This window comes from Rhinoderma darwinii, chromosome 2 (assembly GCF_050947455.1).
Source record: "Rhinoderma darwinii isolate aRhiDar2 chromosome 2, aRhiDar2.hap1, whole genome shotgun sequence".
In the NCBI taxonomy this organism is placed as follows: domain Eukaryota; kingdom Metazoa; phylum Chordata; class Amphibia; order Anura; family Rhinodermatidae; genus Rhinoderma; species Rhinoderma darwinii.
This window is the reverse complement of record NC_134688.1, coordinates 83,045,447-83,072,709: the sequence shown is the minus strand read 5'-3', so window position 1 is coordinate 83,072,709 and position 27,263 is coordinate 83,045,447. Positions and strand designations below refer to the sequence as shown.

The 27,263-nt window shown below is 43.0% G+C and overlaps 1 protein-coding gene across 4 annotated transcripts in view; it reads right to left on the bottom strand.

Moving 5' to 3' along the window:
• Nucleotides 1-27,263, bottom strand: part of CSAD (cysteine sulfinic acid decarboxylase) — a 59,692-nt gene that overhangs the window by 22,673 nt on the left and 9,756 nt on the right. The window contains exons 2-10 of one of the 4 annotated variants that reach the window (XM_075851829.1): nt 12,410-12,573; nt 11,521-12,099; nt 11,067-11,104; nt 10,292-10,387; nt 6,031-6,167; nt 2,073-2,199; nt 1,880-1,970; nt 730-836; nt 517-632 (exon numbers count right to left, since the gene is read on the bottom strand). In XM_075851829.1, the coding sequence (XP_075707944.1) occupies nt 517-632; nt 730-836; nt 1,880-1,970; nt 2,073-2,199; nt 6,031-6,167; nt 10,292-10,367 (654 nt within the window). In that variant the 5' untranslated portion in view covers nt 10,368-10,387; nt 11,067-11,104; nt 11,521-12,099; nt 12,410-12,573. The remainder of the gene's footprint in view (nt 1-516; nt 633-729; nt 837-1,879; nt 1,971-2,072; nt 2,200-6,030; nt 6,168-10,291; nt 10,388-11,066; nt 11,105-11,520; nt 12,100-12,409; nt 12,574-27,263) is intronic. The other 3 variants (XM_075851826.1, XM_075851827.1, XM_075851828.1) reach the window with 3 other exon arrangements.

The following is a 27,263-nucleotide window of genomic DNA, read 5'->3' as shown; positions in this document are numbered from 1 at the left end:
AACCCCTGAGAATGAGACACCATGCCAGAATTTCTTAATCCCAGTGCTGCAGCAAGCATGTTTATTATTTTCCTTTTTATTTCATGCTTTTGGGGGAGCTGGCAAGAAGTGCTTGACGTGTCAATCACTAGAAGGCTTGGTTCGAAGTCTTAGATGATATTGGTGGCAATAGTCAGGGAAGGATGTAGCCTGATGTGAACTTCCTAGCAGCATGGCGGCACAGTAGTTGGCACTGTTGCTATGCTGCACTGGAGTCATCATCATCTGCATGGAGTTTGTATGTTGTTTCCTCCACTCAAAAAACATACCAATAGTCTTACTTTGACAATAAACCCAGTGCATATGTGTGTTTGAGATAGGGAATTTAGATTGTGAGCCCCGTTGTACAGTATTGCGGAATATGTTGCCGCGATACAAGCAGTAGGAAATAAAATAAGTTCTCACCTTGCCTCATTGATGGTGCATCAGTACTCTAACGCATACGTTTTATAAAGTCAAAAAGTCTCATCTTCTCACCTCTTGTGATGTAAATACCACCAGTCTGGGCAGGGCATGCAGACCCTTTTCTTTGCACTGTGGAAAGCGCTGAAATCTAGCCACATTCAAGGCATACATATTAGAAATTGAGCCGCCTGCAAAAAGAAAATGCAAAAACACATGCAATGTGGTTGAGGAAGACACAGATATGACTGTTCCAAACATTGTTGTAATGTACCGATATCACAATACCTGGGCAAAATATCCCATCACCAGTTTTCCACCCTATAAAGCTTCTCATTGTTTTTAGTACTTCATCTTCCATCAGGACAAAAACAGGAGCAACCTCATAGGTGTATCTGAAGGATGGATACATGATCTATGAGTTCATAGAAATACTAGAAGAAACTTTTACAGCAGGCTGCTAAGCTTTTAGTAAGTACGAGTATGGGGGAACAGAGGACCAGTAGTCTACTTAAAGAAATGGACCACCAAAGTCATGTCAGGCATATTGACAAGAATCTATTTACCATAAACACACATAATTTACATATGAATACATATAATAATAAATGTATTAAAGTTTTGAACAATATACAAAAAAATATTAAAACTTTTTAAAAATTCCCATTTCATCAATAAAATAATGTAAATATTAAAAAAATAGTTGGTAAAAAAAAAAGTGGTATCGACACAGTCCAAAATAAATAAATATAATATAATTTATCCTGCACGGTAAATGGCATTAAAAAAAAAAAAAAAAAGCCAGAATTGTGGAATAAAAAGTTATCAAAAAGTTGTAGGTACCCCAAAATGGTACCAATAAAAACTATAGCTCGGCCTGCAAAAAAATCCATCCCTCACACTGTTCCATTGACAGAAAAAAGATATGGGTCTCAGAATATGGCGACACAAAACGTTGGTGTCGCTGTAACTGTATTGACCCACAGAATAAAGTTAACATGTAATTTTTATCGCATTGTGAACTCCGTAAAAGCAAAACCCAAAATCAAGAAAGAAATTGCTGGTTTTTTTCCATCCCCCCTCACAATTTTTAAAAGTTTCGCAATACATTATATGGTACATTAAATGGGGTGATTAAAAACTACAACTTGTCCCATGAAAAAAAAAAGTTATGGCTTTTGGAAGGCAGGGGAGAAAAAAAACCCTGAAAAAAACAAAACATTGTTGCGGCAGGTAGGGGTTAAAATAATGACTTGTACTAAAATGTAATAATGAATTGTCCTCTCCTCACTCTCTGCCTCACACAACTTCAGTACATGGACAAGATTGACAGAAACAAATTTTAGGTAGAGGACCAATATTTGAAACATCTCCATTTCTGATCCCTCCTCAATTCCTTCATCATTTACATACTATATTGAAGATTACTGACACTTACTGACTGGTGTTCAAGGCCTCACTTATGATCCTGCCAGTAAAAGCATGGCGATCCAACCCTGAGAAAAGCTGATTGAAGAATCGTGGATGCCCTAAAGATTATAGTATGTTAATAAACCTACGTTTTTTATATTATCATTAAACAATTATCCAATCACATTACAGGACTATGGATTGGAGGTCATCCGAAAAACCTGTTTTAACACTCAGTCTGATGATGTCTTTGCAGTAACCCAACAAAACTTCTTGAGATTCTCCTTCACTCCGTAGATTAAAATCAAGGACTCTTTTCAGCTCTTCGGGTTCCATCCATTCGCAGACCTACAACATCAAGAGAAGCAGAGAACGTTGCCAGGATTACGCAATACTGAAATAACCAGAATTTTTACTACAATTCGGTAATCATGGCTCGTGAATAAAAACAAATACACTAAAACGAAATACTAAAAGTAGCATTCACTCTAATATATTAGATATTGTAAGCAGAGTAACTATAGGAAATACAGAGGTAGCAACCACAGACTCCCCCTGGTGCCTGAGAGGGCCCAATGTCTGCCACATAAGAACAACCCAGTATTATTAAACGGCACATGGTACAACTTTTTGATCACTTTTGATTTCATGTTATGGGGTAGTGATCAAAGAACAGCAATTCTGGCATTTTTATTTTTTCTAACATCATTTACCATGCGGGATGACTAATGTTATACTGCAATAACTTTGACTTTTATGGATGCGGCGATAGCAATGATGTGGGTTTTTTTTTACATTAATTTAGGGGATAAATTGGAAAAGATTTTTCTTTTTTACTTTTAATATATTTTTTTCTATATATGTACAAATTTTAACTAATTTTGACATTGTTTTTTAGTCCCACTAGGGGACTTGAAAAAGCGATGTTTAGATCGCTGGTACAATATACTGCAATACTTACTGTAAGTATTGCAGTATATTGTACTTTTACCACTTTCAGGGACCAGTTCAGTTCTGAAGTGGCTTTGAGGGCCTTAAATATTTGAAAATCCCCATGAATCACCTCATTTTGAAAACGGCACCCCTCAAGGTATTCGAATTAGCATTCACAGAGTGTTTTAACCCTTTAAGCGCTTCACAGGAATTAAAGCAAAGTAGTGGTGAAATTTACAAATTTCTTTTTTTTGCCGAAATTCATTTCTAATACATTTTTTTTTTGTAAGACAGAAGGTTTTACCCGAGAAATGCAACTCAATATTTTATTTCCCAGATTCTGCAGTTTTTAGAAATATCCCACATGTGGCTCTAGTGCGCTAATGGACTGAAGCACCGGCCTCCGAAGCAAAGGAGCACCTGGTGGATTTTGGGCCTCCTTTTTTTTAGAATATATTTTAGGCACCATGTCAGGTTTGTGGTGCCAAAACAGTGGAAACCCCCCAAAAGTGACCCCATTTTGGTAACACCCCTCAAGGAAGTTTTCTAGGGGTATAGTGAGCATTTAGACCCCATAGGTCTTTTGCAGAATTTATTAGAATTAGGCCGCGAAAATTAATATCAACATTTTTCCCACTAAAATGTTGAATTTTCTCATTTTCACAAGGGATAAAGGAGAAAAAAACAACCAATTTTTGTAAAGCAATTTCTCCCGAGTACGTAAATACCCCACATGGGGTCATACATTTTTTTTCATTAGAAATGAATTAACCCTTTCAGGATTAATCCATTTTTTGCTTTCTTATTTTTGTTTTTCACTCCCCGCCTTCCAAGAGCCATAACTTTTTTCTTTTTCCGTCAGTACAGTGCTGTGAGGGCTTATTTCTTGCGGGAGGAATTGTAGTTTCTATTGACACCATTTAAAGTATAAAGAAAATGTACTGGGAAACTGAAAAAAAAATCTTTGCTGGCTGAAATTGGAAAAAAATCTGATTCCATTTTTTGGGGGTTTCGTTTTTACGTCTTTCGCCGTACAGTAAAAACAAAAGCTTTACTTTATTCTGCGGCTCAATACAATTACGGTGATACCAAATTTATATATTTTTTTTTAGATTATACTACTTTTACAAATAAAAATCTATTTGTTAAAATAAAAATTGTTTTGTTTCACCACATCCTGAGAGCCGTAACTTTTTTATTTTTCGGTTAATTGAGCGGTGGGAGGTCTTATTTTTTGCGGGACGAGCTGTAGTTTTTATTGGTACCACTTTTTGGTACATAAAAAGTGATCAAAAAGTTGTATTACATTTTTTTTGAGAGCTAAGGTGACAAAAAAAACAGCGATTTTTTTCGGTTCAAATTATTTACGTTTTTTTTACGGTGTTCACCGTGCGAGTTAAATAATGGTATATTGTAATAGTTTGGCCTTTTACGGACGTAACGATACCAATTTTGTTTATTTTTTTACAATACAGAAGAAAAATGGGAAAAGGGGGATTTTTTAGCTTTGAACTTTTTTCTTTCTCACTAGTAATAACTTTAATTCTTCTACACATTTTATTAGTCCCCTTAGGGGACTTGAACCAGCGATCATTGGATCGCTGGTACAATATACTTCAATTCTAATGTATTGCAGTATATTGTTATTTTTACAGGCTTCTATAACCACACGATCGCTGTTCCTGTTTGTTAGTCCTGGGTGTCAGCTGTATTACATAGCTGACACCCGCAGCGTATGGAGCGGGCTCAGCACGTGAGCTGGTTCCATACATCAACCCCCGCACCATGACGTGCGATTAAGTCATAGTGCGCAAAGGGGTTAATGCACAGCGGATGGTGTGAATATTGCAATTTTCCACTGATATGCCATTTTAGTGCATAATATGTCGTGCCCAGTTTGTGCCACTGAAGACAAATACCTCATAAAACGTTAAGCGGGTTCTCCTGGGTATGGCGATGCCATATATGTGGGCGCAAACTGCTGATTGGGCACGTTGCAGGGCTCAGAAGGGAGGGAGGCCCATTTTGCCTTTGGAGCACAGATTTAGCTTGGTAGTAGTTTTATTTGGTGTTTCAGTTTATAATGTGGGGGCATATGTAAACTGGGCAGAGAACATCAGTGCATAATAAGAGGGTATAATAATGTGGTAAATAAATAATAATTCACAGATATGTGGCCAGTGTCGCACTGATAAATGGCACCCAATGTTATCCACTTTTGGACACTTTGCATCGCCATATTCTGAGAGCCAGAACTTTTTTATTTTTTCACCACCGGAGCTGTGTGAGGGCTTATTTGTTGCGGGGCAATCTGTACTTTTCATTGGTACCATTTTGGGGTACATGCAATTTTTTGGATCACTTTTTATTAAATTTTTTGCATGCCGGCTGACCAAAAACAAGCAATTCTGACAATGTTTTTTAGTATATTTTTTCGGGGGTGTTCATCGTGCGGGAAAAACAACATTATAGTTTTATAGTTTGGGTCGTTACGAACGCGGTGATACTAAATATGTGTACTTTTTTTTTAACGTGTTCATTTTTTTCCTATAATAAATGCCTTATTATAGGAAAAAAAAGCATTTTTTGTTTATGTCACTTATAACTTTTATTTTTACACTTTTGTTAAAACATTTTTATTGCCTTTTTTTTAAACTTTATTTACTTGTCCCACTAGGGGACTACGAGACTTGCAGCTTTAATCGCGGCTAGAGTACATTGCACTACCTACGTAGTGTAATGTATTCTAACTGTCATTGTGACTTGACAGGAACCCTTCGCGTACCAGCCTCCGGCTGCTCCTCCTAGGCTTCCATACATGGCAACCCGGAGGCCATTGTCTGGCCTTAGATTGCCACAAGAAGCATCGGCAGCCCCCACAATCACTTAGTGGGGGCTGCCGATGTGCTTCAAACCCCTTAAATGCGGCGATCGCAGTCCGTCGTCGCATTTATGGGGTTAATTACTGAAATCAGTGGCGATGGTCCGCTGGCCGGCAAGACTGGAGTGTCAGCTGTCAGGGACAGCTGATCTCCCGGTTCCCGGACACTGTTCGTTAGACAGTGTGTGCCGGGAACTGCTCCGCAACTGTACGTCCTGGTGCGGGAAGCAAGCCCTCTCCAGGACTTCCAGTTGCGGCGCAGCGCGGGAAGAGGTTAAGGACAAAAATGGGCTATTTTTCAAGGGGTTAAAACAATGGATCATCTCTATAACAAGCAGTATTTACATAATGAATGTAGTTCTTACCTTATGATTCCTATCTGTACCATTCTGTACAGCCTCCGCTATTAGTATCTTGAAAGCCTCTTTTAAGAATTCATCCCCTGCATCTTCTTTTTGTAGAGAAGAACCTTCACTTGCCATCGCTGTGCTTAATGGGAAACCTGGACAACACGTTCATAAATATATGTCAAAGAAACAAAGTGTATGCTGCCCGCAAGGTGTAAGTAAACCTAGTGTGTGTGAACAGGGCTATGTAGAATTAATACACAGAATGAATAGACTGACAACCCCTATGTTATCCTATATACAACGCACCATACGCCCAAGGGTATAAATACATCAGAACTTCCAAAAAATCTGTTATATCATTATCTAACTGTCTGTCCTGACATGTATCTCTTAGCAAATACTAATAACAATTCTGCACCTTTTCCTACAACTCTGCATTGTGCCATTCCTCTGTTATTCCTGCTGGAAATGTATGAATATATTGATAACTGAGAATTACCGTTCCACTTGTCAATGGCGTGTGTCTCTACAAAGCCGGACAGTGTCAGCCCTGATTGGACAGTGTGAGAAAGTATAGGGGCACGCACATTGACAAGGGGAATGGTAACACCCAGTTGTTAGGAGAGCTGACGGGTCCTCTTTAAGCTGAATGGAATAATCAGAATAAGTATCAGTCCATATATCAAGATAAGTGTTTGATATTAAGGGTAGGAACACACACAGCATATTCACGGCAGATACACTGCGTCAAGCTACGCATGGAGTCCGGTCCGAAAAACCGCACCAAAATGGTGCATTTTTTGGGACATAAATTCATTCATACTTACCCCCTCCCTCCTCTGACGTCTGCTCCGGCCTCCCTGGCTGACGTTGCAGGCCATGTGACCGCTGCAGCCTGTGATTGGCTGCAGCGGTCACATGGCCTGCAACGTCATCCAGGGAGGCCAGATTGGAGAAGTAGCAGGGAACTTTGGGTAAGTATAACCCTATTTTTTTTTTTCTTACTTGCGATTTTTGCGGCGGAGTCGCTGTGATTCCGCCGCAAATATCGCAACACACACCACTTTGTTGCGGGTTTAAGCACCCCATTGAATTCAATTCGAAAACCCGCAGCAGAAGAGTTGCGATTATGCAGCATTAATTCACATGCTGCGGTTGTAAAAAACGCACTGCAGGTCAATTTATGTGCGTTTTTTTCGGCTGCATTTTTCCGCAGTGTGGGGACGAGATTTGTTGAAATCTTACCCACACTGCTGCTACTGTAAAACGCTGCGGAGTTTCCTCAATTAATCAGTTGCGGAAAATCCACAGTGTTTACGCTGTGTATGTTCCTACCCTTGAGGAGATTTTCCAAAATGTTAAAGAAACGTTTTTTTTACAGTTCACAGATCTTTTTCTTATAGAAATGAAGGATCAGACCAACACTTTGCTGATGACACAGAGATGTCTGAACACAGGACGATGTCTCACCATACAGTAGGTGTTGAGGAGAGATCTCACCACCTACTGTCCACCTCCAGATGCCATTTTTCTATAAAGCTAGCCATAGAACCAGTTGTGGGCATAGACCGCAGAGGGCCCCTGTGCAAGAACAGTATATGGGCCCTTACACTCCATTAGCTCAGCAATGAGCACCCCGCCATCATGTCTCTAACAATTCATCAATAATTCTGAACCATTGTCAACAGCTCAGTCCATACCTGCAATTCAATAGACAGTAAAAAACTGCTTTAAGCGCACGGCCAGACGTGGCGGATTTCCTCCGCAACTGTCCGCATCAATGCCGCACCTAATCCGGGTTGCGGATTACGGCTGCGGATCTGCCCAAAATGTGCAGTAAATTGATGCGGACTAGCTGCTGCGGACTGCGGAAAAAGTGCTTCCCTTCTCCCTATCAGTGCAGGATAGAGAGAAGGGACAGAACTTTCCCTAGTGAAAGTAAACGAATTTCATACTTACCGGCCGTTGTCTTGGTGACGCGTCCCTCTTTCGGCATCCAGCCCGACCTCCCTGGATGACGCGGCAGTCCATGTGACCGCTGCAGCCTGTGATTGGCCTGTGATTGGCTGCAGCCGTCACTTAGACTGAAACGTCATCCTGGGAAGCCGGACTGGAGACAGAAGCAGGGAGTTCTCGGTAAGTATGAACTTCTATTTTTTTGACAGGTTGCTGTATATTGGGATCGGAAGTCACTGTCCAGGGTGCAGAAACAGTTACTGCCGATCGCGTAACTCTTTCAGCACCCTGGACAGTGACTATTTACTGACGTCTCCTAGCAACGCTCCCGTAATTCCGGGAGCCCCATTGACTTCCTCAGTCTGGCTGTAGACCTAGAAATACATAGGTCCAGCCAGAATGAAGAAATGTCATGTTAAAAAAGCAAGACGCATCCGCAGCACACATAACATGTGCATGACAGCTGCGGACTTCATTGCAGAATTTAGAATCTCCATTGAAGTCAATGGAGAAATTCCGCCATGAGTCCGCAACCAGTCCGCCACTGCTCCGCAACAGACAGAGCATGCTGCGGACACCAAATTCCGCTCCGCAGCCTATGCTCCGCAGCGGAATTTTATGCATCGTCTAAACGAACACTTCTAAATTTAAGTGGAAGTCAATGGAGAAACGGCTCCGCTGTGGATTAACGCTGCGGAGTGTCCGCAGCGGAATTCAAGTGAAATTCCGCCACGTGTGAACCCAGCCTTAAGGTGGCAGTGGGCCCCCCGACCTACTGGGCCCCTGTATAGCTGCACAGTTTTCACCAATGGTATGTCCACCCCCTGCATAGACCCAACAATAATCAATAATGATCTTAACAGAGGAAAATTAAGATGATTGACTGGAAGCTACCGGGACGAAACTTAATTCCATGATCCATCATAACTGGTTCAGATATTATTCTCAATCAGCAATGCTGGCCGGATCGGATAATATTGACATGTGTTCGGCCTGCTGAACTAAATATATTTGGCTGTACAGATTATTACAGAACTTTTCTAGCTGATGGCGTAATACATACAAGAAGCGAAATTACTAACCCTTGTACGCCTCATTGCTTCACTTACCAAACCTTATGTAATGCAGGCCGAAGGTTGGAGGAGCATACCCCCTTCCTCTTTGATTAATTTTTGTACTTTAAATAAGTTAAATATTTTATATACTTTATATAGTCACTAAAACCTGTGTTATATGGAAGTACAGATATGAAACAGCGTGCCTCCCTCCCTATAACTGCATGCCATGTATTGTGTCACCTTGTCCACAGCTCCTACCTGTGCAGGCTAGAACAGACTCCAGCACTTCTCATCTCTACGTCACATGTAAGGGACAGATTCTGCTTAGGGCTCTTATTGGGCAGATTTGTACAAAGTCTTAGGCCCAGTTCACACAGAGTTTTTTTGGCGCTAATTTTGATGCGGAAACTGCGTAGGAGTCAGCGCCAAAAATCGTCTGAAACCGTCTCCCACTCGTGGGGAAAAAAAGCGGCATGTTCTTCCTTTTCGAAAATAGCGTTTTGTCGCTGCGATTTTTGCCTGCAGTCCTCAAAGGCCGCCGGTGAAAAACGCGGCGAAGACCGCAGCAAGAAAGTCCAAGCTGGTCAAGATCCGCCTTAAAATTCCTCAAGGAATTTTGAGGCAGATTTTTTCTGCCTGCAAAATACTCAGTGTGAACAGGACCTTATGAGATGTGGTTTAGGGCTTATTTACACGAACGTGTTTCACGTCCGTGATACGTGCGTGAAAATCACACGTGTCGCACGCACCTATGTAAGTCAATGGGGCCATTCAGACATTCCGTGTTTTTCACGCAGCGTGTATCCTCTGCGTAAAACTCACTGCATGTCCTATACTTGAGCGTTTTTTGCGCATCACGCACCCATTGAAGTCAAGGGGTGCGTGAAAATCACGGAAAGCACACGGACGCACATCAGTGTGCTGTGTGTGATTCGCACAACAGTTGTTAAAGAAATGAAGAGAAAATGAAAACCACCTCCTTCATTTCATTTTGCATACGACAAAACCACGTGACATAAGGATGTCATTCGCGCAAAAATAACGCAGACACGCACCAAACACTGATGACACACGGAACTGCAAAACGCTGCCTTTTTTTACACACGTAAAACGCACACATTCATGTAAATAAGGCCTTACACTGTGAGTTGTCTTATGAGTTGTGGATCATTGTGCCCCACGGGCTTTCTTTCCCTCACTATGATGAGATTTGAATAATACAGAAAACCTTTTTTTATAATAAATTTAGTTGTAATAAATACCTTTTACAAGCAGGTCCCGTCCTCTTTGCTGCCTTGTAATGGATACAAATCTACATAGACTTTTGGAAACATTCATTTGATATTGATCTGTAGAAACTACAATTAAAATATTTTGTCAGATAGCTTTTCTTATGGCGCAGATTTCCATTAAATGTTACATCTATTTATTTAGGGTCAATGATTTTGGATCATAGGAAAAATTGCAATATTTAAATGCATCCCAAGAATGCGCCATATCTCCTCAATTTTCTATTCCTGGACAAACTTTCTTGACTACCAAGAAAGGGGTTTCAGAGTGTGCCCCCCTCTACCTCAACCCCCATCCTCTGTGCGGTTCTCAATCCAGGACCCACCTTACCATGTACAGTACTCTGCTGCCCAACTGTACAGGGAGGCAACATTTAGTTACATTAGGCTCCTGTAAATAAATACCCTATACCTATGAGACAAACGCCATTGCGTCACCAATACACCAAAGGGTAGTGCTCACCGTTCATCCGTAAAATGAAAGGCAGCACATTGTTTTTCGTTTTAAACCATCATTTGCACACTACTCTCAATAGCGCCATAGGTGGCGAACACTACTCAGTGATCTTCATTCACTTGTCCTCTGCTCCGTTTCACTCACCCCTTCTATGCTTCACAGAAACTGCACTTCACCATTAGTTGAGATGGGCCCCCTGGATGCCGGGCTCCCTAGCAGCTGCTATGCTTGCCACCCTGGTAGTTAGGGGCATAACAATGAACTAATACAGTTCAGTTAGACTATTTTTACCTGTTTATATAAGAGGCGATGACACCAAAGCAGCAGACCTATAACAAGGAGCAAAGTACAACAGCATTGTAGGACGTAATAAGTTAGAAGAGTCCAGAGGATCATATGTCTGTAAATGTTCACATTTTTATTGCATATAAAGCCCTGTTCACATCCGCGTCGGGCGATTCCGTTGTTTTGCTCCATCAGAGTAGCAGAACAAGGGAATAATGGAAGCAACGGTTCGATTGCACCACCGGTGGCTGGCTCTTTAATGGGTTCCATTGGAGTGTTCGTGGTTTTACCTGAAGGTAATCTCGGCTGGATCTGCGACGGAGGTCCCTAACAAAGCCTCCAATGCAGATGTAAGAAAGTAAGGACACCCATTGTAAAGTTTTAAATTTTGTAACAAATTTGGATATTTGATTCAAACAACATATAAAGATAAAGGAGATGTAACGATCACGGTTCTCACTGGTTTGTTTGTGGATCCTCTGTGTCGTCTGGGAGATGGTGCTTGTAACCCAGGGCAACGATTGGCACAGCAGGTTTAGAGGCAGTCAGATGAATAGGCCAGAAGTCAGGACAGGCAGCAGACGTCGTTACGGTTATGGATTGCAATAGGTCAAGGCAGGCGACAGGCAAGGATAGTACAAGTTCAGGCAGCGGTCACAACGGGAAATCCAGACAAAGGCAGAAGGTAAGGTAACAGGGAAAACTGGGTACAGGGAAGCTCACAGGGATAACTTGGTTGAACAAGCAAAGATCTGAGGGAGACGGGTCCTTAAATAGAAAGTCTTAGGATTTTGACACACGCCTGCCCTTAAAGAAGGGAAGCGTCAGCGCGTGCACCCTCTAGTGGCTGCAGCCGCACATAGTGGATGATGGCCGTGGAGGGAGGTGAGAGATGCAGTTACCTGACGACGCCCAGAGCCTGCAGAGCGTCTGGATCGGGTGAGTGGAGCTCGGGACGAGCATGAGGGAATGGAGGGTGCAGGAACCGGAGCAGAGGCCATGGAAGCAGCAGGGAACGGTGTGGCAGCCGTTACAGTAACTTAACAAAAAAAAAAACAATGATTATTAATAATTTTTTAATAGAAAAATGTACAAATATGCCATTTCCTGCTGTGGAAAATGTAAGGACACATTTATCACTACCTTAAAGGGAATGACTGTCCTTGAATACCCCTTTGCTTTTTTTTTTTTTTGTATGTTCAAAATGCTGTGCTAATTTTGTAATATATCTTTCTAGTAGACAGAGTCACTGTCACGAAGGGTCTGTGGACCCACTGGGCCGTACCGCCTTGGCGGTAAGGCAGCTGGACAAAAGGATGCAGGTGAAAGTCTATAGTTCGTATAGGTACCTGTGGCAGTTCAGACAGCAGCAGGGCAGGCTCGGCTGGACCTAGGCAGCAGGTAGACATTAGGCGAGGTGAAGCAGGTCAGACGTGGATACATCACGACACGACTTTGGCACAACACAGTGCTCGACCAGGATGGTATGGCATGCAAGGAACAGGAACAGGAACTGGAACAGGTACAAGTAAAGGAACAGGAAACACACTAGGAGGCCATCACATAGATAAACTAGGAAACAACCACTGGCGTAGCTATAGGGGTGGCAGCGGTCGCAATTGCGAGCGGGCCCCGAAGCCAGGGGGGCCCACGGCCCCCCGCACCACATCAATAAAAAGTTACTATAGTAACTCGGGCCGCGGGCCCCTGTTACTATAGTAACATACTTTACTTACCTTCCTGGTTCCGGATGGCAGCGGAGGTCCTGACGTCACAGCGCTATGCGCCGCGCACAGCATCGAGACGACAGAACTCCCGCCACGGCCGAAGAGGAAAGTAAGGTTAGCCCTGACTGGCGGGGTCCGGGACCCGCCAATCAGCTGTTTTGAAGGGGCCGCAGCACTCGTACGAGAGCTGCTCCCCTTCATTCCTGTCACTTCATTCCGGTCACACTGTGAATCCGTGTCGGCGATTCACAGTGTGAGCGAGTAGTGAAATGAAGGGGCCGCAGCTCTCGTACGAGTGCTGCGGCCCCTTCAAAACAGCTGATTTGCGGGTCCCGAGAGACACATCAGCTATTGATGGCCTATCCTGAGGACAGGCCATCAATGTTTAGGGACTGTAGCACGATGTAGCAGGCTTAGGGGGCCCATGAGACAGGATCACAGATTGTGTGATCCTGTCTGCTGGGCCCTGTATCTAAGCCAATCACATGGTAGGCTTAGATACATGGCCCATGCATGATCCTGTCTGCTGGGCCCTGTATCTAAGCCAATCACATGGTAGGCTTAGATACATGGCCCATGTGTGATCCTGTCTGATGGGCCCTGTATATAAGCCTACCACACTGTAGGTTTAGATACAGGGCCCCAGCACACAGTAATCTTATACTGTATAAGATTACTGTCTGCTGGACCCTGTATCTAAGCCTATGTTGTGGTAGGCTTAGATACAGGGTCCCACAGACAGTATCACACATGGGCCCTGTATCTAAGCCTAACACACATGTTACTAATCATTTTTTGTGTGTTTTCTTACAGGTTCGGTCGTTGGACTACGGCGGATTCCAGGACTACTTCGATTACGGCTTTTTTTTTTATTATCAATAAAATGGTTAATGAGGGTTGTGTGGGTTTTTTTTTTATTTCAATAAAATATTTTTTCTATGTCTGTGTTTTTTTTTAAACTATATTACTACCGCCTTAGTAATGGCCGCCGGCTGATTGACAGCATCCATTGCTAAGGCGGGGCTTAGTGTTAGCCGATGCAGAGGCTAACACTAACCCGCTTTATTACCCCGGTACCCACCGCCACCAGGGGTGCTGGGAAGAGCCGGGTACGATCCAGTACCTGACCATCTGTAGTGATGGTCGGCCACTGGGGTGGCCGCAGGCTGGTATTATCAGGAGGGGAAAGGCCAAAAACAGTGGCCCTTCCTACCCTGGTGATGCTAGGCTGCTGCTGCTTTATTGTATCTGGCTGGTTATGAAAAATGGGGGGGACCCCACGTCATTTAAAAAAAAAAAAAAAAAAATTGGAAAGAACGATGTGGGGTCCCCCCTAATTTTCATAACCAGCCAGATACAACACAGCAGCAGGCAGCATTACAAGGGTGGGAAGGGCCACTGTTTTTGGCCTTCCCCAGCCTAATACTACCAGCCTGCGGCCACCCCGGTGCCTGACCGTCACTACAGATGGTCGGGTACTGGTTCGTACCCGGCTCTTCCCAGTACTCCTGGTGGCGGTGGGTACCGGGGTAATAATGGGGGTTGTGTAGCCTCTGCACCTGCTAACATTAAGCCCCGCCTTAGTAATGGAGGTTGTCAATCAGCCAGCGGCCATTACTAAGGCGGTGATAATAAAGTTTAAAAAGATACAAGCACATAGAAAAAATATTTTATTGAAATAAAAAAACACAACCCTCATTAACCATTTTATTGAGAATAAAAAAAACGGCGTCATTGAAGTCCTCGAATCCGAAGTCCAACAACCGAACCTGTAAAAAAAACACACAAAAATAATCAGTAACACATAAAGAAGCAAAATTATTATTCTTACCTATCCTGGGTCCAGCGCTGGAGACGCAATGACAGCGAGCTGGGCCCTGTATCTAATCCAATCGTGTGATACTGTCTGCTGAGCTGTGTATCTAATCCAATCATGTGTGATACTGTCTGCTGGGCCCTGTATCTAATCGTATCTTGTGTGATACTGTCTGCTGAGCCACTGTATCTAATCCTATCATGTGTGGTACTGTCTGCTGAGCCACTGTATCTAATCCTATCATGTGTGATACTGTCTGCTGGGCCCTATATCTAATCCGATCATGTGTGATACTGTCTGCTGAGCCACTGTATCTAATCCTATCATGTGTGATACTGCCTTCTGAGCCACTGTATCTAATCCTATCATGTGTGGTACTGTCTGCTGAGCCACTGTATCTAATCCTATCATGTGTGGTACTGTCTGCTGAGCCACTGTATCTAATCCTATCATGTGTGATACTGTCTGCTGAGCCACTGCATCTAATCCTATCATGTGTGATACTGTCTGCTGGGCCACTGTATCTAATCCTATCATGTGTGATACTGCCTTCTGAGCCACTGTATCTAATCCTATCATGTGTGATACTGTCTGCTGAGCCACTGTATCTAATCCTATCCATAGTTTATAGGGTCGTAGTGCTATAGATATGCTATGCTGTCTCATATACACACTTTTTTTTGGGTGGACACATATGTATTGGGGCTATTTCCCCTGACATTTTAAGCCCTGAGGGTATGTTCACACGGCAGCGTCCGTTATGGCTGAAATTACGGTGCTGTATTCAGGAGAAAACAGCACCGTAATTTCAGCCGTAATGGCATGTGCAGGCGTCTTTCGCTGCGTCCATTACGGATGTAATTGGAGCTGTTTTTCTATGGAGTCCATGGAAAACGGCTCCATTTACGTCTGAAGAAGTGACAGGCACTTCTTTGACGTCGGCACAGAACATCGTAAGATCCATTCAAATAAATGGGCAGATGTTTGCCAACGCTTTTGAGCCGCATTTTCGGACGTAATTCAATGCTAAAACGCCCGAATTACGTCCGTAAATAGGGTGTGTGAACCCAGCCTTAGTGACGCCGCGGCTGCTAGTGCTGCATTGTTGGGTCACTTAGGAGACCCAGCGATGCAGCTGAAAGCTGCGGACCGTCGGCCATGAGGAGTTTGTGGGGGGGGGTGGCCGAGTAAGAATTTTTGCATCGGGCCCATGAGCCTTTAGCTACGCCCCTGGAAACAACAACAACGCTCAGGCATTGAAGCAGGGGGCTGGACCCCTCTTATAGTCCAGGGTACTCACGGGTTCAAAGTTCATCAAATGTCCGGTGCGCACGCTGCCCCTTTAAGAGCGGGCACGAGCATCATACGGGATCCGGCTGAGGTGAGTGGACGCCGCCGTGGCTGCGGCTGTCAGGAGGGGATTGAAGCTGACAGCCACGGACATTACAGCCGCTTTTCTGATTCAGAGCTCCAAATCCCCACATAGTATAGATTTAAAAGATTACATGCTGGCTTTGTACAGCCACCACTAGAGGGCACGATGGGTGCCCGTACATGTTACTGCGCGATGGAGAACCGCACTCTGTTTACTGCGGTTTCGTGGCAAGTACAGGTGAAGTATGTTGTTCGGCTGCATCGTGTACAGGCCCCCCTTAGCAGCTTACCACAAACTGTTACTTACGCAATGATAAGACAATATGCTGTAAGCTCATAAGCTCCCTCTAGTGATAACTGAAGGTGGCCAGAACATTATCTTTTAAATCTATGTTTATAACAGGGATTTGGGGTATAGCATAAAAAAAACACCTTTTCTTTTGAAGTATGTAAAAGCGTAATACAATGCAGTATATGTTTTTCTTAACACGGGAGCCTACGGCATTTTTGTGGCATACGTCACAGGCATCTGTTAAACGTAAATATCATGGGCTTTTCAAGCGATTTCATGATGTATACGCAAAACGGATGCCGTAATAGTCTATGGGTGATGGATGCTACTGTTAGGCATCCGTCACAGCCCAAGTTTAATGTATATGCCAGGAGCTTTTCCCGTCATATACGCTAAACTAGTAGGCCAAAAAACTTAATGTAAACAGGGCCTAAAATTAGAACATCAGCAGAGAGGAACTTGGAGGAACCTGTGTTATTTAAACCTTGGACCTTTAGTTTGTTTTTCTCATTGTTTCTGAAACGTGTGGTATCATCATGATCAAAACAGCTCTCTGAGGCCTTCAGAAGGAAGGTCATAGATGCCTTTTGGTGTGGACGGGTTTTAAAAAGATTGCCAAACAATTGGACATCACTCAATCCTGTATGGAAGATCATCTACAAATGGAGAAGATTCCAAACAACTGCCTATGCCGTACCGTACCAACAAGTTCAGCCCAAGCGCAGAACTCAAGATGTATGAAGAAGTCTCTAAAAAAAAAACAGAATTTTATCACAGGACCCACAGGTAGCACCTGTAATGATGCCAACGTGCATGAGTCAACCATTAAAAAGAGAGAAAGAGGCTGCCGAAATCAGATCTACATGGGAGCTATGCCGGGAGGAAACCTTTGCTGTCCATAAAGAACATCATTGAAAGTCTAGGCAAACACCAGGACTTCTGAAACAAGGCTGCTTTGGACAGACAAGGCAAAAATAATAAAAAAGAATTGAAGAATTCCTGAATAGCCAAGTTAAAACCTGGATCTAAATGCTATCGAGATGCTGTGGGGGATTTAAAACAGGCTGTGCACCCCGACGTAAACATATTTTCCATGAAGGAGTAAGATTTTTTTTTTCCAGTCAATGTCAGAGCCTGGTAGACTGTTATAAGAGATACCTGCTGTGGGTTGTTACTGCCAAAGAGGACAATGTCAGGTATTAGGGCTATACCTTTTTACACATATCTTTAGCATATCTTTGAATTTTGTGTTTAATATATTATTGTTAAGTCAGTTTGCCAGTTTTTTTTGTTTGTTTACATCACTTACATACGGTTTGCATTTAAATCAAATATTAATATGTCCATATATGTTAAAAAATAAAAATAAACTCCATTGTGTATGTGGACAGTGATGGACTCTCTTACAAGCACAGTCTATTTGGCCCCATTCACATCGGGTTTGTGCTATCCACCGAGCGTACACGTTTTTTTATAAAAACGTGGACCATTGAAAACGTATACAAACGTGTACCATTTTCTGTTTACGTCTGTGGTTTTTATAGCGTGTACGTTTAGAGTATACTCATATGTCGGTATACGTTTCGGTCTGCTTTTTACCTAAAAAAAAGTATGGTTTTATGTTTTTTTTTTAAAGTGAAAGCTGATAGAACAAAACAAAAAAAAAGGATAGATTTACTGTATGTAAACGGATACAAACGTATAGAATTACGTTTGCATACGTCGTCAATTGAGATCAATGCTAACAAAAAACGTTACATCGCGTAAATCTTTTTTTGAGACTACGCTCTTCAGTACTTTCAAAAAACAGTATCCCAACGTAAACCATGACAAACATAGACCAAATGGATGCTATTTTGGTCTATGTATGACCCATTATAGTCGACGTATACGCCAAGCTATACTTTCAATACTTTTATAGTGTTTAAAAACTTATACGCTCGGCAGATAGCACAAACGCAATGTGAACGGGGCCTTACATGGTAGCACTCCCTAGTAAGCACTGTCATGTCCGTGGCTGCGGGCCGTCAAGTTCACTCTCCTCCTGACGGCCGCAGCCATGGGTCTGCGAGCGCTGGCCCCAGTCTCCTCTTCAGGAGACGCCAGCGCTCACTTCCACTCACCTCGGCCGCGTTCCGTAGGTCGTGCCGGCTCTTAAAGGGGCAGCTCGCGTACCGGACTTTGATATGTAATCAGCCCATGAGTGCCCTGGACTATAAGAGGGGCCCAGCCCCTTGCTTCGATGCCTGAGCGTTGTTTGTCATATCCTAGTTTGTCTAAGAAAATGGTCTCCCAGTGTTTTCCAGTTCCCAGTGTTTCCTGTATCCTGCATCCCGTGCTATCCTGGTCAAGTGCCGTGCTGGGCTGTAGTCATGATGTGCTGTATTCCATGCCTGTTCTGCTACTCCACGCCTGACATCTACCCGCTGCCAAGTCCCAGCCGAGCCTGCCTTGCTACTGTCCGAGCTGCCACAGGTACCCTATACGAACTATAGCCTGTGACCTGCGCCCTGTTGGCCAGCTGCCATACCGCCAATGCGGTAAGGCTCATTGGGTTCACAAACCCTACGTGAAAAGCACTCTCTTTGTGGGGTTTCTGTTGCTATTGAGAGAGATGGGAAGAATCTGCTGCAAAAGAGAGGAGCCAAATGTTTTCACATGTAAGACTAAGGGTATGTGCATTTTTATTTATTTTGGCTATATTTTTTTGCCTTTTAAATTTGTAGTAAATTTTAATCAAGGCCTAAAACATAGTAGGCTACTTCTCCTAAGTTTCAGGACACCACAAAAATTCATGTAACCCTTTCTTTCACCATGTTATAGCATCCAGAATCACAGATGACCCTATTTACTTTCAGTTTGCATTTTTTGCATGAACCATTTTATCACACCACACTGCCTTTGTGCTAAACCTGTGGTACCAAAACATCAAAAGTGACCAGCAAAGTACACCATTTAGTAAAGTACACCACTTATAGTATTCAAAGAGGGGTCTATTGGAAAATTGGCACTTTAATTTTATTCCAGAAAGCAAAAGTTATTCCACCCACCCTTGTCAGTTTAAGTGGCTACGTTTGTATGAAAACACAAAATAAGGAAAAAAATAAATAAAAGAATGATGGCATATATTTCTAAAGTTGCTGATGGGAATTAAAAGCGGACTTCAGTGTGGTAGCTTTTATAGCATTCAATGAGACACAGGTGTGGCAGGGAAGGGCAACCAGGGCAATGATACCGAGTATCCCTCCTTCTGCCCCTTTAGGGGCAGACACAGCATTTTCCCTGTGGATATTTTTTTATTTGCTGTTGCAGGGATAGGTGCCACAAAGTGCCGCTCTGTAAGCCTACGCAATTGCTCTGATTCCGAGAGAAGAGTGGGGCCTCTGGCAGTAAACAGGATTTTTTCAAAAATAATTTCCTGATACATCAGAAATGTCTGCGTGGCACCTGACTGTTTATACAGGACATATGAATTGTAAACTGCCATCTGAAATATGTAGATAGACAATTTTTTATACCAGGTATAAGATCTTCGCATAACTTCATATGGCTTCAAGACCTGGTCAGAGAGGTCGACCCCACCCATGTTTTTGTTGTAATCAATAATACATATGAGCTTTTTAATTTTATTGGACGACCTCTTTTCTTTAATTGGCATAGTGGCGTCAGTATGCACAGTAGTCAACATGAACACGTCTTTCTTCACGATAGAGAAGCGCTAGCATAGTGCCGCAACGGAGAGAAGCAGATTCCCCTTTTTTAAGCCTTTGGCTCTTTAAAGCAACTGGAAATCCCTTTCTTGTATGGCGGATATTGCCAGAGGCCCCTGTATTGGCCGCTTGGAGTGTTTGGAATAGGGGGATACCCGAATAATAGTTGTCCACATATAACTTGTAGCCTTTGTGGAGCAATGGGCGCATTAACTCCCAGACAATCTTGCCCCTTTGTTTCGATTTCTGGTGAGCAACCTGGAAGATCTATCTGACTGTCCTTCCCATGGTAGACACGAAAATCCAATGTATAGCCAATGTTGCATTCGCATTGCTTATACAATTTGATTTCAGATCTGGCACATTTTGAAGGGATATACTGTTTAAAATAGAGTCTGCCCTTAAATTTTACCAGGGATTCATCAATTGACAAATTTGGGCTAGGTGCATAGAAGAGGCCGAATCTTGTACAAACTATCATAGTCTGGGGATTCATTTGGGGGGCACTGACTATTGTCATTATAGTGGAGACATTTTTTTTTTTTAATTCAATAGATTTTTATTGAAAATTTTCAACAGAGAAAATAACAGACAGACTTTGCAGTCCAATGAGTACATTTTGATATAACAACATATTTATAAAAATACAGTACAAAAGAAGCAATACAAGATCTCACACTAGATACCAGCTAGAGTGAAGCCCTTTGCTGAGGAACTACTAACATATAACCCTCCCTTATGTAACACAAATATGAGCACTACGCAACCATGGACCCCACATTTTCTGATATTTAGGAGATGAATGATCTTTATATGCCATCATTTTCTCGTGTGAACAAGTACTGTTAACGTGGGAAATGATTTCTTGTAACGGGGGAATTGTCGGACTCTTCCAATATCGAGTTATCACTAGTTTGGTCGCGATAAATACATGAGCTGCGATAACGCTGAATTCTGCCGGTATATCTTTAATGTTTAGAAAAAGCAGCGCTAGCGATAGGGAAGGAACAATTGTATTCCCTGTAAGACCTGACAACAAAAGGAATGAAGAATTCCAAAGAGAGGTGAGCAACGGACAAGTCCATAAAATATGTAGTAGAGTCCCTTTACCCCCACAATTCCTCCAGCAATAATGAGAAGCAGTAGGGTACATGTGTTGAAGTCTATTAGGAGTGTAATACCAGCGGAGCATAGTCTTCATCACTGACTCATAGTGTAGAGTACATTTCAAATGTTTTGCTACAAACGTGAGAGCATAGATCCACACTGGTGTGGGATACACTCGTGCGAGCTCCTTCTCACAAGCCAAGAAAGGGGAAGATTTTTCAAGTTTAGTCTTAGATCCCAAGAGATCATATAAATGACGCAATCCCTTAAGATGTGTCCCAGGTTGAGACCATAGCTGGAATATATCAGCATTAGCTGTAACCGTAAACGGACCATCCGATTGCAAGAGATGTCTAATTCTAAGAAATTTGTAAAATTCTGAGTTCGAGATACCAAACCTATCATGTAGGGATTTTAAATATAAAAGACTCAGAAGGTTTAGGTAAAGGGTTGGGTGCCACTTACAAGTGTTAGAGCACCCCCACTCTAAATATCAATTTAAAGGCCAACTTCAAACAATGATGGAAACAACTTATATAGAACCAGGAAGTCAAAAGGCCATACAAATAATGAAAAAGTACAAATTTTATTAGAACATACAACAATGATCACAAAAATTAAAACTTCAAGGAGATCTAAAAGACCAGTATGGGTATTGAAAACAGTAGTTCAGGGTATCCTACAAGGAATGGAATCCATGACATAACAAAAAGACAGTGTGTCTGTCAAGAGGAAAAAGGGGGGGAGGAAAGGCAAGGTGTTACAGTACTGATTAGAGCACATATAGTCGGTGTATCAGAAGTATCACCTGTCTCTGGACGTTAGTGCATTCACTACCAAATGCAATAAATATTTGTGAGTGTCCAGGGTGAAGGGATTAGGGATCCTTAACTCTCCAAGACAATATTAGGTAGAAATGACCGACAGTATTGGAGTCAGAGAGAAGAAAAGAGGCATGGAAGACATCCCAGGTACATGTAAATCCAGAGGGATCTACTCAAAGAGCAGATCACTTATGTGACAGGCTTACCCATGATGATGATGGTATGTACGGTCCCACACTACGGCCCAAAGTAATAGCGCCCCGACGCGCGTTTCGCCAAACTGGCTTCCTCAGGGGGTAATGTGTACTGATGTGCCATTATGTTAGTTTATATATAGGCGGCGGGGTGATGATATCGAGGTGTAATCCGGTGTGTAAAGCTCCGTTGCCGGTCCACGGCGCATTCGCGGGAGTCCGGCTTGAGCCGCGAGATCCCGGAAGCCTGTCGTCACTCACACGCCGCGCATGCGCGCCCCCAGGGATTGGTATCCCTGGAGACGAAGCAAGCGCGGCGCGAGAGTGAAGACGACAGACACCCGGGCGAGGCTCCCAGACTCCTCTGCGCAAGCGCAACCCCGGTGACAGATGGTGAGTAGATGTTTATTATAGATCTCAAAGCATATACTGTTTAGTATAAAGGTACTATGAATAAATAGTGTGTATCGTGGAATTACCAACAGAAAACACATAGTTCATAAAGAAACAAATAAAGTCATATACATAATTGTAGGTAAGAACCATAAGGACATAGTAAATACAAGACGCTAGCAAATGTTAGTACTAGCGATGGATGAATAACAAATAATAAAATATGAAAATTAAAGAACAAAAAGTAATATTGAATAAAAAGTGAAAAATGTGTGATAATGATAATAAGAGGAGAATGGACGTGACGACAAGTGAACATACATAGTAAAGCAAAAAAAGGAAAAGGAAAAAGGGGGGGGGGAGAAGGGGGGGGAAAGGGATGGGAAGTGAAGGGAGGGAGAGAAAGGAAAGGGAAAGGAAGAAAGAAAGACCGTACCATGAGGAATACATTGAGTGACAGTGATGGTGAAGATCATGAAAAATCATGAATGTAAGACGCAGATCATTGTAGATGCTGACGAAAGTGCATACAAGGAAAGAATAATAACAAGGATAATAGGGTAAGAATAAGGGGAACAGGGACCAGGGACATAGAAGGTTATCGAATATTATATCACATGAACAGGAAATCGTTCAATAAAAAACCAATACAATATTTGAAAACTAGTCAGCAATGATGCATTCAGGGTTTTTTTTTTTATTGTTTGTTTTTTTGTCTTCATATCTGGTGGAGTTGGTAAGTGCATGTAGAGCACAACGATTTGTTCTAGGAGCAGCGGATTAAAGTCACCCAGTCATCTAAATACAACAATGCACAAAAAAACGGGCATTAAAAACAGCTAAAAACTCTAAAAAGTAAAGGGATTAGAGATATAGGAGAGAGATTTGAGATGATATAGGACAGATATCATAGCAGAAAAAGGTTCTCATAAGAAAGCTGAGAAACTCAGATTTTCATTAAGGCCATAGGGAGTCATAGTGCCCAAAGTCACGATCCACCTGCACTCTTTTTGTGCAAGTGTCCTCTTGAGATCTCCACCTCTGACACCGCAATGGATTCGATCAATCCCCCGTACACGGAAGGTTTTGGGGTCGCATCCGTGTTTTAATTTAAAGTGTCTAGGAATGGTTTTCAAGGTTGTCAGGTCATCTATGTCTTTAGCTGCGATAATGTCACGTACGTGTTCCCGGACTCGTAGCCTGAATTGTCTGGAGGTTAAACCCACGTACACTTTTGGACAATCGCATGTGGCATAATATATTACGTAGGTGGTACTACATGAAATATAGTGCAAAATTTTGAAACGTCTGTCACTCCTGACAGAATCAAAAGATGTAGTACGTAAAAGGTTAGGACATACCACACATTCACCACAGGGAAAACATCCCTGGGCTGGGCCCCTAGTTGAGAAAGGGTTTTCTCGTTTCGGGACATAATGGCTCTGAACCAGAAAATCTCTCAAATTCCTGCTTCTTCTTGCTGTCATTTGGGGACGATGTGCTAGGACTGGGGTAAGAGTTGGCTCTAGTTGTAAAATGGGCCAATGCTTTTGTAGGATATCCCTCATGGTTTGCCATTGGTTGTTATGAGTAGAGATAAACCTGATTACCCCGGGCGTCTCGTCTTTTCGTTCTGACGGTAGTGGATTCAGTAGATGTTCTCTTTCCACTCTCTTAGCCCTGTTATAGCCCTGTTTTATGCAGCGGTGGCTATAACCCCTTTCCCTAAAGCGTTCTTTCAAGTCTGATGCTTGATGTTCAAACCTGGTCTCTGAGGAACAGATCCGCCTCATCCTCAGGAATTGACCAACCGGGACAGCTTTCACGGTGGAGTATGTGTGAGCCGATGTTGCATGTAATAGGGAATTGACCGACGTCTCTTTCCTAAAGACGTCGGTCTGTAATCTTCCATCGTTATCGGCTTCGATGGTTATATCCAAAAAGCCCACCTTTTGTCGGTCATAGACAGACGTCAATTTGATACTCCAAGTGTTGATGTTTAGATTATGCATAAAATCCCTAAGCTGTAATTCAGTGCCTTGCCAGATGATAAATATGTCATCGATATAGCGTAACCAGCACAGCACATGGTTGACGGCATAGGCGCCGTCGCTATTGCACAACCCGCCTCTCCCAGAGGCCCAGAAACAGGTTGGCATACGACGGCGCGCACGCCGCCCCCATGGCAGTGCCTTGTTTCTGGACATAGAAAGTGTCCTTAAAGACAAACATTATGTGTCAAAATGAATTCCAGCAATTCGATTATCAAGTTGCACAGTTGGCTGTCCCGGTTGCTCATCCCGAGAAAGAAGCGGACCGCCTCAATCCCATCCTGATGTTTGATGCAGGTATATAAGGATTCCACGTCTACTGTAACTAGTAGCATGTCTGCCTCCAGTGATATCCCGTCAATTCTTTTGAGCACATCTGTGGTATCTCGGACATATGAGGGCAGGCATTCCACTAGAGGTTTCAGATAGAAGTCAATGAACCTACACACAGGTTCACATAAGCCTCCAATCCCTGACACTATTTAGGGAGATAAACGTAATCATCCTAATATATTAGAGAACACGATATTGTAGGGATGAAAAATCCTGTAATACCCATTTAAACTGTCAATCATCGTGTAGTTATCCATATGATAGGGAATGACAAGAGCGCTAATCACATTTGATAAGAGTACTTAATTATACCACATAAGTAGAAGTGCATCCAGCATCTGAGCATCACAGTATATCTCATACCTAGCTGGGAGAGATCTTAGACAAACGAAAACATATAGGTAACTGTAGACCCATAAAGTAGAGTCACACCAACTAAATAAACACAAACACATATACAGCTGTATAAGCTGTAGAGAAATGGTGGGACAGTCACTCAGGGCTCGAATACCAGAGACATGACCGAACTCCAAACGGAATATGTGTCACGATGTAATGGTGACTCTTCAACGAGGAATTGCCTTCCGAGGTGGTACCACCTGCCACTCTTGTCCCAAGCGATTGGGTAACATTAATCCATCTTCTGTCAGATCAGGAAATGGAAGATTCCTCGATTGCAGAAACCTCCGTCCCTCAGTCAGGGTGGAAATAACATGTAGTGTTCCATTATGACGTATCAGAATTTTCACAGGGAAGCCCCATCTATAGGCGATTTTTTGATCTCTTAGTACAGCAGTGATTGGAGATAGGTTTTTCCGCATGCGAAGTGTAGCTATTGATAAATCAGCAAATAACTTAATATGCCGATAAGGTGCCGGTAGTTCTCCAAGTAGCCGAACAGAGGCCAGCAGTGCGTCTTTCACGTGATAGTAATGAATTCGGATGAGTACATCTCGTGGTAAAGTGTCCGAAAGGTGTTTCGGGCACGGTATTCTATGTGCGTTCTATGATTCTATGAGATCTTTAGGTTGAACGTCCTCCAAAATGCCCCTCATCTTCACATTGTTCTGCCTTGAGCGGTCTTCAAGGTCTATGACCTTAGCTTTTAAACTCTCAATTTCTACCGATAAATCGGAATGTGAATCCACAAGCTTCTTGTGTCAAATAGCAAAATCTCCATTTTGTGCTCTACATGGTGTATCCGCTGACCCAATCCCTGCAGTGTAGCATTAATGGGGGCTAATAGAGCAGTGAATTCTGTGTGCATGGAGATGCTAAACGCCGTCAGCATCTCCTTAATCAAAGTGCCCAAGGCAGGGCGATCATTAGTTGGAATGTCTATGAAGGCAGTTGCCACCGAGGGCGACACATGAGGAAGAGAAGCACCATCTCTTACCTCCAAATCCTGACGAGTCTGCACTTGCAGCTTGAGGCGCCGCGCTTCAGGGCTGAGTGAAGGAGAAGACGGCGTCGACCGCATGGCGCCATCCGCGCCGAAATCCTCCGGTGACTCCGCAGCCAGGGGATTATAGCTGGAGCCTGCAATTATCCTCTGCAAAGACCTCCGTGAGTCCGATGAGGTAAGTGGAGATCTTTTACCCCCTTGGGAAGAGCCGGACGAAAGTGGTGAGGCCTTTTTCCCCGGGCTAGATGTATGGGAGTGCGAAGTGATGCCAGAAGCCCCTTCTTCTTCTTCCCGGTCTTTATCGAAATAGAAGTCCAACTTGCCTTGTTGTTTAAGGCTTCTTTTGCCTCTCGTCATCATGAGCAATTACTTCTGCTGCTTCAGAAGCCCAGATCGTTAAGAAGAGCCTTGCGTTGAAATCAGCTTTAATGTTGCCGGAGCTCCGGAATAAAGCTGCCATGTCTCTCGGCTGCCAAGCCAAGCTCTCTATAGTGGAGAAATTTTAACAAAACCTCATAACGGGTTCTTGGCATAACTTTGGCAAAACCTGGGGTCCCATGTATGTGGCTTTCTTCCCAGTAGGATCTTATGCGTTTTTTGTTTTTTTTTTACAATGCCCATTACTAGTGTAAGCATCAGAAACTTTTCAATTTCATTTTTATTTATGGGTGTCCATTGTCCTACCCTCCTACGTAGTAGGAGGCGGGTTGGCTAAAAAAAAATTGTTCAGCATAGAGGTTTGTCTGTTGAGCAAATAGATTAAATAAATGGTCATCAAAAAAAAGATGAAAAATTTCTAAAGGGCCAAAATCTCTAACATCAACTGTTACGCCAGGGTCAACAGTAAATTCAGGAACAAAAGGGGTGCCAGTACTTGGGGGTTCCCAATGTAGAACCAACTCATCAAGAATTTCAGGTTCTTGGACATGTACCACTTCCATCTGACTTTGCACTTCTGCGCTAGTACAAGGCGGACT